The sequence below is a fragment of the Seriola lalandi genome, unplaced genomic scaffold (genome assembly GCF_002814215.2).
Source record: "Seriola lalandi dorsalis isolate HSWRI2012SDOR001 ecotype SW California unplaced genomic scaffold, Sedor1 jcf7180002054866, whole genome shotgun sequence".
NCBI lineage: Eukaryota > Metazoa > Chordata > Actinopteri > Carangiformes > Carangidae > Seriola > Seriola lalandi.
In genome coordinates this window covers 545,184-563,615 of record NW_019525419.1, presented here as the reverse complement: position 1 = coordinate 563,615, position 18,432 = coordinate 545,184, and the positions used below count along the sequence as shown (strand labels likewise).

General features: G+C 41.1%; 2 protein-coding genes across 2 annotated transcripts in view; one reads left to right on the top strand and one right to left on the bottom strand.

Annotated features, from left to right (window-relative positions):
* The first annotated feature begins 90 nt into the window (after nt 1-90).
* Nucleotides 91-16,741, top strand: LOC111671124 (homer protein homolog 3). The gene is made up of 10 exons (XM_023428145.2): nt 91-802; nt 975-1,023; nt 5,351-5,507; nt 7,304-7,435; nt 7,565-7,669; nt 8,796-8,929; nt 11,080-11,236; nt 14,575-14,682; nt 14,810-14,890; nt 15,018-16,741. The coding sequence occupies exons 2-10, from the start codon at nt 1,001-1,003 to the stop codon at nt 15,201-15,203; spliced, it is 1,083 nt and encodes a 360-aa protein (XP_023283913.1). The 5' UTR covers nt 91-802; nt 975-1,000; the 3' UTR covers nt 15,204-16,741.
* Nucleotides 16,742-16,835: 94 nt separating this feature from the next.
* The window catches only part of LOC111671125 (ubiquitin-ribosomal protein eL40 fusion protein-like), a 2,920-nt gene continuing 1,323 nt past the window's right edge, over nt 16,836-18,432 (bottom strand). The window contains exons 3-5 of the mRNA XM_023428147.2: nt 17,788-17,874; nt 17,560-17,662; nt 16,836-16,981 (exon numbers count right to left, since the gene is read on the bottom strand). Of these exons, the coding sequence (XP_023283915.1) occupies nt 16,888-16,981; nt 17,560-17,662; nt 17,788-17,874 (284 nt within the window). The 3' untranslated portion in view covers nt 16,836-16,887. The remainder of the gene's footprint in view (nt 16,982-17,559; nt 17,663-17,787; nt 17,875-18,432) is intronic.

The following is an 18,432-nucleotide window of genomic DNA, read 5'->3' as shown; positions in this document are numbered from 1 at the left end:
TTTTTTTCACCCATTTTTACGAGTGCAGGACAGAACCACCTGCAGCTTTAACATTTCTGATGATATAAAAATCTATAGTTTTATTACAGCTATACCCTGAATGTGCTGTAGTATGACTCTGAATAAGTCTTTTTAGGTCATGACTTGTCCTTCGGGACGATGCTTCATTAAGCCTTAAAACTGGCAGCTCCACGCAGACCTATAAGATCCAGTTTGCGGTATGCACACATGCAGGCTCATTGGCTGCAGGCAGGTTGACACAGATTCGCTGCTTCACCGCCTCACAACAGCTGTAGCCGCTGCTCGGAGCCTTTAGAGCCAGCAGGTGGTACTCTACTGTCGGCCAGGTCCCACTGTTGAATGCGAGCTGGATGGAGAGCTGAAAACTGGAGGCAAGGGGGGCAGAGAGCTGCGACCAGCGGGACGAGCTGAGAGGAAGAGAGAGGAAAGGAGAGAGCAGCTGCTGCTCCTCTGGTCTAACATGGACACAGACGGGACCGCGGTCACTTCAATCATCGAGCTCAGCCGCTCAGTCGCCCCCGGGTTGTGACTCCCCGCTCTCCGCAGAGGTATCCGGCGGACCCCGGTGACCAGGACAGGACGGGGCTGACACTTTGCAGGCTGCAGCAGGCTGTGTAGCGCCTTGCAGTAAAAACCTTCCCCCCTGGAGAATAAAGCAGGAGTCTCAGCATCTGGTGGCTCAGAGGGAAAGAAAGGGGAGAGTGACTGGGATAGCAACAACGGTTTGAGTGCGGAATTATTGTTAGATAACAGACTCAACAAGGGTTTACACCGAAATGGGGTAAGTGTGGCTGGGTTAGTATTGCCTAGATTTAATTAGGCTTAAAGAGAAAATTGAGAGTTTGTTGTTAATTCAGCGAAACAAACTCTTTGTACTATTTTAAAGATTCTGTAATCATTTGGACTAAGAGTTGTTGGGTTAATGCTTCAACTCTCTCCCATCTTTTTTGTAGAAAAGAAGTCTCAGTCACCTTGTAAGATGTTTCCTCACCACAGAGAAAGGTAAGAACATTTTGAGTCTGAGTTTGAACATTTACCAGCCTGGCCTTGTTTTATTTTCCCCAGATGAAATGTTTATCTCCTGTAGGCTACTTGTGACCTTGGGATGCCAACCACACACAAACCTGAAGAAAATTCCTTATGATCTTGATATGAGAGGTTAGCCTGAACTTAAGGGAAAAAATCAGTTATATTAATAGTTTGAAATGATAGTAATGCTGCAACACAAAATTAAGACACTTGTGTCACACAGTATGAGTCCTGTGATGTTTTTTTGCTCTGCAGCACATCTGGAGCACCGCTCTGGTTTCTTTTTCACCATTGTACTAACACAGATTCAGTTCACACTTGATGAATCTGTTCAATTAAAACCTTCATGTTCTGTGATGTTTTGACTCTGTGTGGCCCCAGAGTCTTCAGCCGATTTGATCCATAATTCTTAGTAATGACTGTACTTATGAAGCTTTTATTGAAGTTGTAACTATAAAAAAAAGGAGGACAGGGGTGCAGAGCAGACATTAGTGAATGAAGCTGCTAATTTCCTTCAAATTTATGTCGAAACTTATGTCTGATTTGTCGATTGTGTTTGTTCTTATGCGAGAATTAATCTGTAGTAGGGCAGCTGTGAACTGCCACAGCCAGTTGTGTTGGCTGCTTACTGAAACCGGATATCGTAGTGCTGCTGTCTGTTAGATGGATTATTCAAAGACTACATAGTTGCAAGCAGCCACTTCTTTTCTTTCAGCACCAGCAGCACTGGAGGATTGGTACCGACTGAAAGAAATAACAGAGGTTTCTTTGCATTCATTTAGAAATCTGTCTCTCTAATGTTAAACAGCTGCGTATAAAAGATGTAGAGATCAGATCAGAGGGTGGCAGGAGAACCTCAGTGAAGCGGATTGCGGATATTGGAGATTGTGGTAGGAATTAGTGGGGTTATCCTGAGGTGTAGCCCCTACCTCCATCCAATCACTGTCAGGCTTTGTTATACTTAGGCACCCCCGCTAAGCCCTGTAGGCCACATCCATCTGCTGAGGATGAAGGTCGAGCCTCTGAAGATCATTGAGAAATGATCAACTGCTGTCCAGTTAATAGAGACACACACATGCACACGCGCACACACACAAAAACATGAGCCCACACTGTTTTATACCTGCCTTAGGGGTGTTGCAGGTTTGATTCCGGGGTGCGCTTGAGTGTTGGTGAAGTTGTGCATGTTTTTCAGGTCAAAGCTGTTAGATGCCAGATATTCAGCAGGAGAGCACAGACACCAAACCTCAGGCAAGGTCAAAGCGTGGTAGTAACAGCACAACTTTATAATTGAGTGTGGGACCTTTCCCTCCTTTCCCACTGCCCTTCTACGGGGCTTCACAAACATGTGAGCGATGCCCAGGCCTCAGTGACTTAGTGCTAAATAAAAGTATTGGACCTCCAAGGCTAATAACCATCATTATACATACAGCTGAAACTATTAACTAGTTCCAGCTTCTCAGATGTGAAGATTTGTTGTTTTACCTTTTCTTATATGATAAAAATCTTAATTTCTATCAGACAAGACAAGCAATTTTTTTAATGTTTTTCTTTTAGGAAATCGCAGCAGTTTTCACTATTTTCTGAGGTTTTATAGACCAAAGAATTATTCAATCAATCATGAAAATAATCACAAAATAAACATTAGTAGCTGGACTCAATAGAATAATTACATTACTTATATTTTCAGGGAAATCTTAATGTTTTTGTAGTAAAATATTCTATCTTTACGTAACTTAAATGCATGTGATGGTTGAGAGTTAAAGGGCCACCCCATAAAAAACGTGTTTTTAACGGGTCTTGGGGAGGACTACTGCATATCTGTAAAAAGTGGTATAAAGTCTTTGTGGCTCCAGAGGGGCCGCATGAAGTCTTCAAGTGCCACATGTGATGTCACTTGAGGCAGCGTCTGGTTTGAGGACTATTAGATTGAAAATGAAAAAAGAAAATCTGTTGAGTGTGAGGTCATCAGACCCCTTTAACTTGCTCCTCATCTCTGCTTCAGACTAGTAGCATGAGGCTAAAGTATCCACCACTAACATAATCCCTGGCCTAACTGTTGGCAGTAAAGTTGCATTGTGGGTAATGTAGGTGTCATGTTTTCACAAGGAAGAGGAATGTTTGTAGTGAAAAAGATGATATCTCTGGTTCAGCTGTACCATCAGGAGACAGACTCCTGTCTAGATGAGTGCAGTGCTGAAGTGTTTTCATACGGGTGGATTTTTCTGCAGTTAAAGGGACATACCTCCAGTTTCACACAAGGTCATTTAAGGTCTGTAAGGTCTCTGAGGCAAGCTTTTTAAAGTGTTATTTTATCATTTATCTTGGGTTTGGCTTTAGACTTCAAATATTTGACAAAAAACCAGCATTATAATCTGGGGACATGGAGTTTGAAAGATTAGGGGTTCCTGTATTTTTGAAGTACAGCAACTTCATGGAAGTGTAATACTAAATCGCCACAGCGCGGCAGGCGGCTTTAAGTTGTACAGCTTCCTTGTTTCGACTTGAAGAATGAACTGTATGTCAGCCTTCAACCTTCTTCGTCATTGCCATAAATTAAAGTTATTGCATTATCTAAAAGTAGTAAAAGTCAAATTCATATGTACACACTAAGCAGATACTTATCACTAGAAAGAGCTTCAAACAGGCTGCAATCATCTTAGTGTCTTGTCCCAGTCAGACCTCAGACCAGTGTATCAGTGGTTGTGGAAACTAAGCAGCAGATCCAGTGACGACAGGGGATTACTGCGAGATGAGAAGACTTATAGCGCAGGTTATTATGACACTGGAGTGCCGTCAAAATGCCACTGTTCATATCAACATCTCCACAGTCAGTCCTTGAAACGCTGCATGCGCCAGTTCACATAACATTTCTCTTTTATCATGATCTCCTACGGCGAGAAGACACACAGAGACCAATACTGGATTTGTGTGTCACTAATGGGGTCAGATATAAATGCACAGTGACTGGCCAAAATCACACCGTTCTACTGGGAACAGCCACAGCAATTTACAACACTGGATAGAAGAAGAGGTGTCCTGGTTTTAACCATTTCATACTTTAATTGGGCTTTTTGGAGAACATTTAGGTGAGAAGGAGGCGAGCAGCAAAGACACAAGTGAAGAACAGCAGCATCTTGTCCTGATATTAAAATCCTTGAGATGTCTAATCGATGTTGGTATCGTCACATCAGGATTGAAGTTAATAATCTGCCTCAATTTGACATTTCAAACACAAGTGGCCCTGCAATAGGACCTCATCAATGGTTTATTTTCTGGCTCTAGGAATGGCAGTGTTAATGTGTCAGTCCACCTATTTGGTCTAAATATTGAATGGGTTGCCCTGGTGTTCGGTACAGATATCCATAGTGTCTGGAAGATTAACAGTAATGACTTTGACGATCCCCTGACTTTTCATCCAGTGACACCACGTGGTTCATATTTTTTTTTTTTTTATCTCTAGTGAAAATTATTGGGTGTCTCATGAAATTTTGTACACTGATTCATGTCAGAGTGAATAGGATTAACTTTGGTGACTTTTCATCCATCATGAGGTCAAAATTTCAGCAGTGAAATTTGGTCACATACTTAGATAGTTAGACAAAACTTTTGCCAGCATTATGTCATATGTACTCTGCTTTATCTTATATTTAAAGTGTGGGAATACTCAGTGCTGTAAATGTCCTGCCTGGCCTGGGCTGACTCCAGCTGAAGAGGAGAAGAGAAAGACCTTTAGCAGTCTTGCTATTCATACCACATGACAGTGGCTAAACCACCTCGCAGCACCAGCGACTTTGTTGCTTTGATGTATTTACCTCGTATCCAGGAAACATCTCTGCAAACACTGCCAGGAGCAGAGCTGAGGGTGGAGGGTGAACGACTCTGGAGACGGTTCAGAGCGTTTTAGTCAACATCATTTGCCAGTTAAGTCACAGCCCTGTATGGCGGCTGGTGAATGACGCAGGAAAAAGTGTAGGAGCGAGCCAAAGGATGATTCCAGCGTCTGTCCCTGGATGGCAGACAGACAGACGGAGATGTCTCATTATGAAAATAATCAAGGATTTCTATTTTAAGCAAAAGTGAGACAAAAAATGAACAGGATTGCACAATAATGAGCTTTAATGGAAAAAGTTTGAAAAGTTCAGTTTAGTCCATGCAAAAAGATTTTTGTCTTGTTTTGTAGAGTTTACAACATTATATTCAATCACATAAATCATATTTAATTGACCTGAAGATTTGCACTTTGACATTCCCAATCAAAATTCTTATCTCATCACCACCCCTGTGTTTCCTCCTCCAGGGAGCAGCCGATCTTCAGCGCCCGGGCCCATGTTTTCCAGATCGACCCTGCCACCAAGAGGAACTGGATCCCAGCCAGCAAGCATGCCGTCACCGTGTCCTTCTTCTATGATGCCAACCGTAATGTCTACCGCATCATCAGTGTGGGTGGGACCAAGGTGAGAAAAATATAACGATATATGGTTCCACAGTTTCGTAGCCTGCACGCATTGTAAATGATGTATATTTCATGATCAAGCACGTGTTTCTGAGGGATTTTCTCAAAGTAGTGTTACACTACAATGAGGCTGGTGGCCCTTGGCATCAAGAGAGGCTTTTCAGTATTTGTAACAAAGCCAGAGGCCAAACAAAGCGGGACAAACAGCAGCTTCACATTGATTTTCCTCTGTGAGGTTAGGAAATGTGCAATAAAGGTGACTTTTAACAAATCAGCAACCAAAGCGTCTGTCTCACAGGCCTGTGGATTTAGATTACGGGGAAGAGGCCACATCAAGCGCTGGAGTGGAGGGGGGGGGGGGGGTCTATCTGATCTCTTCTTAGCACCTCTGGTCTGACCCACATTTCTGCCTCCCAGAAGGCAGTGCGGGGTGGCAGTTGGTCGTTCAGCAGCCCAATCCTGCCAGGACTGGTGTCTGCCTCCAGAATAATCTTCACTGCTGTTGCCACCGTCCAACATGTTATGTCAAACCGTAGAAATGCCGACTGTAGAGTTCATGTAATCATTTGTTTGAGGAGAAAAAGGAGGAAAAAGCATCCTCCCAAGCTGCTGTTGCCCTGTAAGTCCGGGATTTTAAATCAGTCCCATTATTGTAACGCTGGGGATGACGTAAAAAGGTTTATAAATAGGTCTGTTCTAATATTTTTTTCTGGTGTGCTCAGGGGGAAAGAGGTGGCTTCAGCCACTTCCCTGACAATGAGGTGATGAACCTGGTGGATTTGCTGTGTTTGTGTAACTTTACTGCTGCCCATCTCTTTGGAAGAAATATAATTGAAATTTTCCTCTGCTCTCGCTTTGAACAGTAAGCGCTTGTGATGTGGCAGAGCGTTGGTTTTTGATCATGTTCAAAACAGTCGCTTTTAAAAGAACAAACATGTCTCAAGGGAGAAAGAGCTTGAAAATAGCTGATAGCCAGTGATCCTAGTGGAGAATTAATGCTCCACAAATGTCACAGTAAGCACAAATGTTTTCCTGTGTTCTTCACTTTTCTAGCAAACATGTGAAACATCATGTTATCTCAGTGTTGACGAGGTTTGTGCAGGTGAAATAATCAAATTACGATGCATCTCTTTAAACCTTTATTTCCAAAAAAAAAAAAAAGACATTTTTAGGTAGATAATTCAATAAAACTGGTGATTTCTGCAGTTAACCAGATGTAAAATGGAAAATATGTCGATCAGGGAAGAACTGTATAAAAAAAAAAGAATTAATATTTTATGTTTAAGTCATCATAGTATATTTTTTTTCTTTACATTTTGCTGTTGCTTTCCTGTTCAAAAGTAAAGAATTTATCAAACAAAAAAAAGAAAAAGACTAGCATGTAAAGAAGATGCTATTGTGTCACAGTGTCTGAAACAGGCCAAGTGTTGTGAAAAAATTAGCTAAAACATGGAGGTTAGGAACTATTGAGTATCTCTGATTCTAAAAAAAGCCTCTCCAACGTTCCTTGAATTAGGAAAAATTCCTCCCCCAATGTCCCAAAATGACATATTTTTAACAAACATAACAAAATTATATTAACAAATCCCAACTGCTCTGTTTCTGACCCTCTCCTGATGACTCTCCCTTTAGCAAAAAGAAAAAACTACATAGTCGTCACATTTCTCTGACGCTCTCACTCACTAAGACTTTGTTGGTTTGTTTTATGCGTCTGAACTCCCAGAATCCTCTGTTTTGTTCACATGTTGGAATCCCACCTTATGAGATGATCTGTTTTGTTAATCTCTGCATCTGCAGGCAATTATCAACTGCACTGTTACACCCAGCATGACGTTCACCAAGACGTCCCAGAAGTTTGGTCAGTGGGCCGACAGCAGGGCCAACACTGTCTATGGTCTGGGTTTTGCTACGGAACAACAGCTGCACCAGGTAAATGATACCAAAGTTTACAGAGGTTAAAGCACTGAAAAAAACGTCCCTTTTTTTACTCACCGTACATTTCCAGTGATTAACGAGTGAAACAGTTAACCGGTTTATCACTTGTACCCTTTTGAAAAGTTTTCAGAGAAGTTTAAGGAGGTGAAAGATGCAGCTCGTCTGGCGCGAGAAAAGTCGCAGGATAAAGAACTGGTCAACACAGCGCTGAGCATCGCTGCTCCTCAGGTGAGCTCTGCCCTTTTTAGAAAACAAACGTAAACATGAAAGTAGAGCGAGACTCTGCAGGTATCAAGCAGAGAGTGTAAATGTGAAAAATTTGTCATGATACACAAGAAATAACCAGCCACGCATTTTTTGCACTTTGGGATTTGGGATTGGGGAGACACTGCGAGCGCAGGCCAAGGTTAGATGAATACACCTGTGTTACTCTGCAGCAGTTCAGCTATTAGACATGGCCGCTGTGATTGACTCAAAGGAGGGATGGAGAGAAAAGAAAGAAAGGCAAGGGAAAGATGAGCTGGGTCACTTGTCTCGGAGGGAAGTGAAAGTGAGGAAAACTAGGACGGTGGTAAAATTATCCCGTGCTGCTCAGCAGTGCACCTTATCCGCATTTTCTCCACCCACTGCTACTGAGCCTTCGTCTCAAACACTGTAATGATGAAAATGTAATCAGCCCAGGGCTCTTTTGATCAATAGAGAATAATTACCCATCAGTCACATCTGCTTGGTCATGAGGAACATACCCATTTCCTTTCAATTCTACAGCTGAACACATTCCAAGTGATGTCTCTCACTCCACGTCTTTATCGATTTAATGAACACATCGCAGAAGCCAAAGCTGCAGAAAATTGCCAACTACATCAATTAATTGTACTCGATTTTTGCCAAGTGGCAGTAACTGATCATACAGCCAAGTATGACTCTGATTGTGATATTCTGCAAAGGTCATTATGTATGGTGTTCTTTGTGTTGATATGTTTCTTTGTCTGTTTTTCTACCTGATGGATTTCCTCTCTAGTTCTCACAGGTGAGTCTTCCATTATTGCTTTGACTATGTATCATCTGGCACCATGCGAAACAGAAACTGTCTCTGGAAGTCATTTAAAGCACAAAATAATACAATATGTGTGCAAATACACTCTGAAAATCTGTCTTTTTCTCTCTAAATAGAAAATAGAATTTTTTTTTTTTTTTTAGGAGTAGTTCTGCTCTAACTTTATTTGCATGTGTTTAATTAAAAAATCTGGACTAAAAGTAGTTCTCATGAGTGGCTTGTCTCCTCTCTCAATAATCTGCTTTGTTATAATGATGTGTGTTATTAGGAGAGTACATTTACTGATGTGTTTCTCAGGACCTCTCTGATGAACTCCAGTCTCCACCTGTGATGTGTGTGAACGGACCGGAGGACAAGCTGTTCCGCAGCCAGAGCGCGGACATCACCCTGTCTTCTGAGAAGGAGCGTATTAAAAAGATGCTCTCTGAAGGGTAACCAAGTTATAAACACACACACACACATACACACACACACACACATACACACACACACACACACACACACATACACGCGCACGCACGCACACACGCACGTACGCACGACCAACATAATAGAAACCAAAGAGACCACAAACTCTTCTGATGTGAGTCCAATCTCACCTTCTGTTCAAACAGTTGATCACTGATTAGAAACAAGAGGTTAAACCTTTCATATGTAAAATGTTCTCGCTTTATCCATCGCCCACAAACACGTGTCTCTTAGCTTTCATCAGTGGATGGAGCTGCTCAGTTGTCATGGAGACGGTTAAGTTGCTGTCACATGACCTAACCATCCTCCACGACGTCTGAGCAAACCCCTGATGTCGCTGAAAGCTCCAGTAGATTTTAAGTAAATGGTCTGTGTCTTAAGAAGATTTTGTTAAATGTGGAATTATTTTACAGTGTATTATCATTAAGAGTAAGTCAACATTTTTGGGTAATTCATTTATTCATTTTTTGGCGAGAGTAAGATGAGAAGATTGATGCCACTCATGTGACTGTACACTGAATATGAAGCTTAAATGTTCTGGCATTGGCATTTAGGAGTCACATTGTTGAGACATGATGTAAATTGTTGTCGGGTTTGTGAAAGACTAAAGATCCTTTGGACATTTGCAACATTATAGTGCACCAACAGTCATCTTAACAAACAAGTTCATCTTCACCATGGGACCAGTCTTCACACTGCAGTTTTGGAAAATACACGATTTTGACCAGGGTAATTTTAACACCAGCTGAACTAAGCTGAGGTTGTTACAGATTTCATGTGATCAATACTATTGATGGCATTTACACAGGTAATCCCTTACCTTTTAACATCCACCTTCCCAGCAGTGAGGCGGGTGATTCCATTTGTTTAAGCTCTCGAGGACGTGAAGAGGCCACTGTTGAGGTGACTCATACATAGCATCAAATAAGGCTTGTAAACATCCTTTCATTCAGTCCTTTGAGCCACACACAATGATTTTACATCCTACAGTTCAATTATTACAACAGAAAGCTGCTCTTGAATGGTTACCATGGTAAACTGTTGCCATGTGACAACCTCAAGCTTTGCAGATGTAGAGGGATAGAGCGAAGGCTCGGAGATGAAGAGCAGCTGATCTTTTCTGCAGATTGTAGAAAAAAAAGATAGAAATGGATCACGTTTATTGATCTCATATGTCTCCTATGTATTTTTATAATCAAGTGACTTGTACAGTAAGTGCAGCTATAAACGGGCTTAATATAAATGAATGTATGTGGAACCAAGGTCAGCAGGAAAGTATCATTGTAATGGGAAAACAACTACACAAAAGAGACTCCTAACGTCAAATCATCTTGGTCAAAGAGCACAGCCACTATGTTCTACTTCTTTGTCCCCTGATGCTCACAAATGTCTTAAATTTGATGATCCAGCTTGGGTTAAGACATGTCAGTTACTCTAATGTCTTTGTAAAAAGTAGCCTTTGCATATGAGTCTGTTAATAAAGATGACTTTCGATAGTCAACCCTCCAGGATTACTGTTTGGTCTTGTTTGGGCGTTTTTAATGACTGTATCTTTGCTTTGTAACAAGACCTGTAAAATGACCTTCCCTCTGGGTCGTAGGTGTGCTGCTGCAGGCTGCAGCCCACGGTTCAACCTCCTTAACTGTGTTCCAGAGGCTTGGTGCTCATGTTAAACAGGCCAGCAGTGTTTCATCATGTTCCAAAGTTTTGGCAGCGGGAAACTTTGGCTGTTACTACACAACAAGCGATAGTATTCAGCCTCATGTTGCTATGTTTCAAACAAGACTCAGGTTTTAACAGTAAACTCAGATGGCCCTACCTGCCCTGGGTAGACAAGATGTGGCAGGTTTTCATTCCAGTCAAAGACACAACAAGCAGCTGTAAGTGCAGAAATTATAATTAGTGAAATTAATCACTGTAGTCGGGAATAGAGCTTTCCGTCCTATTAAAATTATAGATGTTCAAATACACATTTTTTCTGAGTAGTCCAAGGACTCCTTGTCCATGTTGCTTCAAAATATGTGTAATAATTATATGCCATATAAGCCATACTATCATAAGATAAGATATGCATCATTTAATGTGTTTAAGGTTTCGTATTTGTGTTTTTCAGGTCTATTTGTGAGATGAACCTGGAAGCTGAGCTCTTCACTCTGCAGGACAGCAACTCCAAGCTGGTGGCAGCTTTGCACGAGGCTAATGCTAATGTAGAGCAGTGGAAGAAGCAGCTGGCAGCGTATCAGGAGGAGACGGAGAGGCTGCGAGAACAGGTGGGCCTCTACTGTATTCAGTCTGGCACTCGGGCACAGAGGGCACATTGACGGTGCTCCGTGTAAGTGTGTTTACCCTGAGCACTGAATTAGCCTTTAACAAAAATATTCATTCAAATGCAAAACACAACCCAGAGCTTCATGTCAGCCATCTCCCAAACAGCCAGCAAACAATGACCACAGCATCACTCCGAACAGATTATTTTAATTTTCCGAAGCCAAACTGCTGCATTAGTAGGTTCACAACTGCAAGATAAAACATCCCTGTGTTTGCATAAATGACCAACCTCAGGTAGTTCATCAGTGAGCAGAGGTAGAAAAGTGTTATTGCTTTCACGTCCTAAAAGTAATTAGATATGTCTTGTCATATATTAAACAGATTTTACTTAGAAATAACTACATGGATGCTAAGTCCAGAGTGTCGCTTTTATAAACCTAATGGTTTAGAGCAGCTTTTTGCTACAACAGCAGACACACACAGCAGGTTGAGGGTACAGCACCAGTTCGCATTTTGAAGTGAACCCCAAATGACCCCCGACACGATCAGTGTGTGAGTGTATCTGTGTATGGTTGAAAAGTACTAAATGAAAAGCGCTGTAAGAATATTTGTGTGTGAATGTGTACAGTCCAAGCATTAGTTTTTATATCAGCTGTAAAAAATTATATTTTCAGTTATTTCCTGGAAGTTTTGCGTATAGTTGATAACTAAAAGACAAAGACGTAAAATTGCCACGTTGTCCTAATGTTACATAAAACTCAACAATCGGTCAAAATGTTCATTTTTGGTTGAAGTAAGTGAACAGAGATTTCTTTGAAAGGTTTTTTTTTTTTCAGTTTGGTCGTTCAAATTACACTTTAGTCTCGTATAAACTGTCATGAAAATAACTGAGTTTAGTTACTGAGTATCAGAACAAATATTACTATATTAACACACAGAAAACTGACAACACAGGAGCTTGGGTTAAAGATATGACACAGCAGCATGTCAGTGGAAATGAATTTATAAATGTAAATCGATCAGTAGACCCAGGTCCTCTATGGAGGGTGGAGATGGAGAAATTCAGAACATTTCTTCCATTGTCAAAAGGTGAATTACAAACTTTGAATTGCCCATGGGTGTGCGTTAGACCCGTAACAGACCCAAAACGGGATAAGTGGTTTGGGTGGATGGATTGATTAAAACTTTTTAGAAACATTGCCCTCAGTGCCGTGTTTCTAGTAGCAGAGTTTCACGTAGAAAAAGATCAGTTCAAAGATGAGACACAGTTGGTTAATGAGAAATTAAATTGGGCCAAAAAAGCAATTCAAGCATTATTGAGTCAAACACTGAAAAGTAGTTGTTCCCTCTTGTGGCTCCTGAAGTCCTTTGGCCTTCGTGTGCAGCCAAGTCCTTGTTCATTCTGTAGGAACCTGCAGGGCCGAAGCTGATGGTTAAGGTCACACCTAATTATCAATGCTGGAGCTGTGAAGCTCTGTAACAAGAACAGACACTCGGGTTACTGCAGAAGAAAAGCTTTTCTCAAACAAGAACAAGGTGAAGCTGACGGGACACAGTCTGTCAATCTGTTGCTTTCAGTAACGGCAGCTGCACATCTTTCTCTGCAGAGGAAGGTCATGCTGGTTTTGATTGGGCCGTCGCTTTCACACACTTCATTTCCTTGGTTTTGAAGTACCCAGAAAAAGAAGGACAAGTTAGAGAGGCCGGTAACACACTTCATCATTCTTTGATGTGACTTGTGCTGCAGGCGTTTCCCCTGCAAAGCTTTAATCAAGGTGTTCTCTGCTGGTTGAACCGGTTCACTGCCGTATGTACACGGCAATGTCACATTTCACCACGAGGGAGTTTGGTCCACATACACTGAGCCTCAGGAGGGTTTTACACTTGAATTACCTTTCAGGTTCCAGTGGATGCAGACGCCCCCACCCCCCTCCCATCCCCACTCATCAATAAAAGGTATTTTCACCTTTGCTGGGAGCTGATTCCTCAAGGAACGACCTCGCCTCAGGCTTACAATTACAAACCCGTCTGATTCAACGCTTTAATACGTTGATCCCTCTCAGTTATAGCCCGGCTCTACAGTATCGATCACTGCTTTTGAATTCTCTAACAATCGTCTGGTATTTCAACAGTTTTAACCATTTTGGTCCAAATGAATTCATACGAGTGAGAACCCTGTTTCCTTCAGCCTTAGTTCTTTGTATCGGAGGAAGGGGACCAGGTGGCTGAAAATGGTTCACGTCTCTGGGGTGGTGTGAGAGGGAGAGGGGTTTGTAGGACAGCAATATCCTACTTTCAATGCCCCAGTTAGGAAAAAATGAAAAATCACCAGAGGGAGCTGGCATCTACTCGGTTCTCCTTTTTTTTTTCTTTTTTTTTTTTCTTCTTCTTCTTTCTAGTCTCAACCATACATGGTTTAAAATAATCCAGCCTGTCTCTGTCAGACACGGGGGCATTTTTAGAGGAGTCTGTTTCTCTCTGATTCATGGGGCCCAGATGACTCTGCAGTGAGGATCGCACTCCTCTTTACCTGATAATGGTGATCATCTGCCTGTTAACGAATCCTAGTTACAAATTATAACTTCTAGTTACAGTCAAAAAAAAAAATAGTCAAAATAAGCAGATAAAAATGGAAGTGTGTCACACTGAAAATTCTCACAAAGAAACTGAATCCTATAGAGTATTATTAGCTGTTTGGCTGTGACAACACCCCAGTCTAGTGTTGAGAGCTCGTCTGTAGATCAGAGACTTTGAAGAATTACAGAAGTACAGCAGTTTGTAATTATGTTCATTTTGCGCAACATTTTTCTATAATTTTTCTATTATGACGATAACCACAATTTAACTCCAGCTTAGATTTCAACATTGTAAATGACTAATAGTCAACATGAAATTCAACAGTGACTAATTGATTCAGCCTAACCCTTGACACCATCTAGGTTTATTTGTAATAGTAAGTAAATAAAGATTTACATATAGCACTTTTTAAAAAAATATACAAAATGCTTCACAATGAATGCATTTAGCAAGGAAATATCAAACAAACCCAAGAGCAACAAAATAGAGTTGACGAAGCAGAAATAACATCAAATTGACCAACAAAAATAAATCAATTGGTTTGGATGACCTAATAGTGAGATGGAAACTATTTCAGACTTTGGGCGGACATCCAGTAGACACTGGTTAGCTGACCTGAGAGTCTGAAGTGCCTTATTGGGAATAACTAAGTTTATGTAAATGTCATGTTGGCTTTAATCTTTTAAGAATTCTGTGTGGATCTGAGAGTGACCCAACGTGTGTGTGTGTGTGTGTGTGTGTGTGTGTGTGTGTGTGTTATAAGGTGGCTGAATTGGAGACACATGGAGGCCATGGCCCCAGTGACCTGCTGAAGGATGAGCTGACCCAGTCTCTGGAGGAGCTGGAGGCCCTGCTGAAGGCCAAAGATGAGGTTGGTACTTCATTGTTCCATTTTCTCATCAGCTGATGTCAGAGGTGAAAAGCTGCAATGTTTGTCACAGGTGTCGGATGAATGATGCAGCTACTCAAACTCATACGAACCTTTCATTCTTTTCCAGGAGATCCACATTTTGCAAAGCAAGAAAGCAGAGTACCACGAAATGGAACACGATAGAGATGAGGCCATGCACAGATTGCGGGTAGGAGTGTGATTATTACATGTGACATGAACACATTTATTGAGTAATAGTTAAACAATTAGTAGTTAAATTAAGTTTTTACAATTTTCCTTGCTTGGCATCCCCCTTTTATTCCCCTTCTCTGCAGGAGATGGAGATGCGTAATTCTGACTTGGAGAGGCGCATCCAGAACACAGAGCAGAACCTGAGTAACTCTCTGGAGGAACGGGATCGCATGGACAATGAAATCCAGAGGGCAATTGAAATTCTGGACATCAAGATCTTTGACCTTAATGACCTTCGCCAGAGCCTGGTCAAACTCATCGACAAGTAAGAAGGAAAAAACACAATCCACGAGAGAGCTGGAGCGGGAGACAGGGTTAAAGTTATTGTGGCCACGGCAGCAGCCAGTAAACAAAACACGATGGAGCTGGTCCCTGTCCTCCTCAAGCACAAGAACCACCTCGGCCGCAGGAAGGTTACTCCATGTGTGTGTTGCAGCAGTGGCTGTGCTGTACTCAACATCATACTGTAGGTGTTGGCCTAAGCAGCATCATATACATGGTATTGCTTGTCCAATCTAATGTAACGCTTCATGTTGCTTTCAAGGGTAACATTCAATGCAATAAACCAACTTTAAGGTAAGTGCTTAACAGTGCTAGACATTTAATATTGAGAACTGGTGCTTGTAGTTTTTCATAATTATGACTTTTGTATAAAAAAAAAAAGGCAATGCAGTGTCAATATGAACGATAAGAGGCCTTGTTTTTTTCAACTGACAGGTGATATTTAAACATCTGTACAACAAAATGAGTCGATGCATATATGGAAAGGAACTTATTCTCAGTGAAAAGTGAATGCAAATAAGAGAGTGCGCAAGACAAAATTACTTTTAAGAGATTTGCCTGTTTAACAACCTGCATACGACATAATTATTACCGAATTAGCAGTCAACAAAGTTTGATTTGTGCAGAGATTAACTCGTGTATGGTGTTGTAGTCACCCATGCATCATGTAGCAACTATAATGTGAAGGACAGAGTGGTTCTATGTGGTGCTTTTCCACAGGAATAAACAATGGAATATATGTAAAAAGAAAAAAAGGAATAGTATGCTAATAGTATTTGATATTAGGGGGCGGCATGAATTTAAAGAGTAGATCTGAATATTGACACCAAAGATCAAATGTTACGAGCAGAGTCATTGATAAGGTCTTTCAGCAGCTTGTCTATTAACACATCCTCATTTAAGCTTGTAGGAAGCGTTTAATTCAAAAGTAAGTTACAGTACTTCTTAAATACATGTTAGTAGATAGGCTATGTTACACAATTAAAATTAGGATAAATAAGTGTTTTCAAAATGATACATGATTCAGTAACGCTACAGTAATTAATGAGTAACCATAAGAAATACAAGTCATCACTTAGTCATGCAGATAAGTTTAACTGACTGGCCCAGTCTAAGTAATTGTCCTGTGCTTCATCTCTTAACACAGCACTAAGCAACTTATTTATGATACATCTTAATAAACATGTCGCTCTGATTGGTGTGATGCATTCAAGGAACTTTAAGAGACATTTTCTGCCTTCTGTCTTTTTTCAGCACGTTACCTTTAGCTGTGGACAAGACTGTATGGCATAGGCCGTGAGTGTGGCTGTGCTGTATGAAAAAAGAAAACCAGAATGTCTACTTCACTGAGTCTTTCTATCACACAGACTGTATTGTTTAACGTGGTCTATAATGCTGTGTTTGTATTAATTTTTTCAAGCCTTACTGTTGTATTTTAAGGATGATTGTGGACAGTCATGCCAGCTCTGTGTGTCAAACTTTGAGCTGTTGTCATGACAGTTTGGAAATAAAAGCAAAGAATACAGTCACTGTCTTCTGTGTGTGTGGACCATCTGGTTAATGAATTTTATATCTGCCATAATATTTATCCAAATGTAAGACATGAACTATTATCAGTCTTGCTTGTCAAAATGTTTTATTGACAACACTGATCACTGACTCCAGTTTTTTCTACTTCAGCTTCTTCTTGGGTCTGATGTTGCTGGTGTGTCCGCACTTCTTCTTGCGACAGTTGACGGCACGTGGATGCAAACGAGCGTAGCACCTGACATGAGGGGAAAAAACTGTTAGATCAAAGTAATATAGCATTGATTGACTGCTACAACTTTTTTCCTCATTTAGAAACACAAAACAAATATGAAACATTTTGCTACCTCTCCTGTTCTAAGCCATATTTTCACTAGATGACAATCAAAATAGCTGAATGGTTTAGTGAGGGCCTCGATAACCCACTGATTAGATTCAAACTTTTTGAACTCTATCAGCCAACTTAAAGTGCTACCATTAAGTTAGGACAGTAGTTCTCTGACCTATTCTTCCATGCCCCCATTAGGAGCAGGAAAAAAGCCATAACACCCTCCTCACTGTAAACAAATTATTTTTTTTCCAAATTTTTTTCAACCATTAACATAAGCAGGGAAATTCATAACAAACTGGACCAATTTTAAAGTTATTTTATTTCACTAAGAAGACACAAGACAGTCCTGCCACAATGTGTGAACGCATAAGCAAGACAGATGTGTCCTTGATGAGCACTGCCTGTTTTATGTCCTTCCCCGTGACAAATCCTTCTTGTACCCTCAGACTCACTTGTATAACAGTGTGCTAGGTTTGTATACATACTTGCGGCAGACCATCTTCTCACAGTTGTACTTTTGAGCCAGCTGTCTCAGGGATGGCTCAATGATGCCCCCTCTCAGACGCAGAACAAGGTGGAGGGTGGACTCTGAGGGAGGAAGGAAGGAAAAGGGCAAATAATCATGATACATCAACAATGGAAAAAGCTGTAGACAGCAACACCTGTACCTTATCATTTTAGTGATAGTTCAGCACGGTGGAAGTTTCACCTACCCTTCTGGATGTTGTAGTCCGACAAGGTGTGTCCATCCTCGAGCTGCTTTCCAGCAAAGATGAGACGCTGCTGATCAGGGGGGATACCTCAAAACAAAAGAGTCGCAATTGTGAATTGGTGATTGTGTCAGGCATGGACAGTCATTTAACATTTACAGTTGTCTCTCAAATGTCAGGCCTGTGAATCATGGTATTACTCATACTTGTTAGAAACTTTAGAAAAAAACCTAACCCTGCTGCCCAGGTGCTGCCCACTGCTTGTGTGTGTGTGTGTGTGTGTGTGTGTGTGTGTGTGTGTGTGTGTGTGTGTGTGTGTGTGTGTGTGTATGTGTTCACTACTCATGGATGGGTTAAATGCAGAGGTCAGATTTCCTGTGTGTATAAACATATATAAAGGCCTTATATAATGGGTTTCCCTAGATGTCAATGGAATTGTTGGATTAAATATTGCTGATATCAGCTGACCCTTAGTTCATGCACAACTACACTACACAAGACGTTACGTAACTCAGTGTTTCCTCTACATTCATTTAGCAGTGGCGGCCCGCCACTGCTAAATCATAGCCGCCACGCCTTCAAATTTCTTTTACTTTTTTTTTTATTTTATTATTTTTTTTTTATTGTCGCAAATGCACCACCGCCACA

Coding starts and splice junctions, on each gene's coding strand:
- LOC111671124 (XM_023428145.2), top strand. CDS start 1,001: ATGTTTCCTCACCACAGAGAAAG. Junction 7,670..8,795: donor TGAGCATCGCTGCTCCTCAG/GTGAGCTCTGCC, acceptor TGTGTTTCTCAG/GACCTCTCTGATGAACTCCA. Junction 14,683..14,809: donor TGCTGAAGGCCAAAGATGAG/GTTGGTACTTCA, acceptor ATTCTTTTCCAG/GAGATCCACATTTTGCAAAG.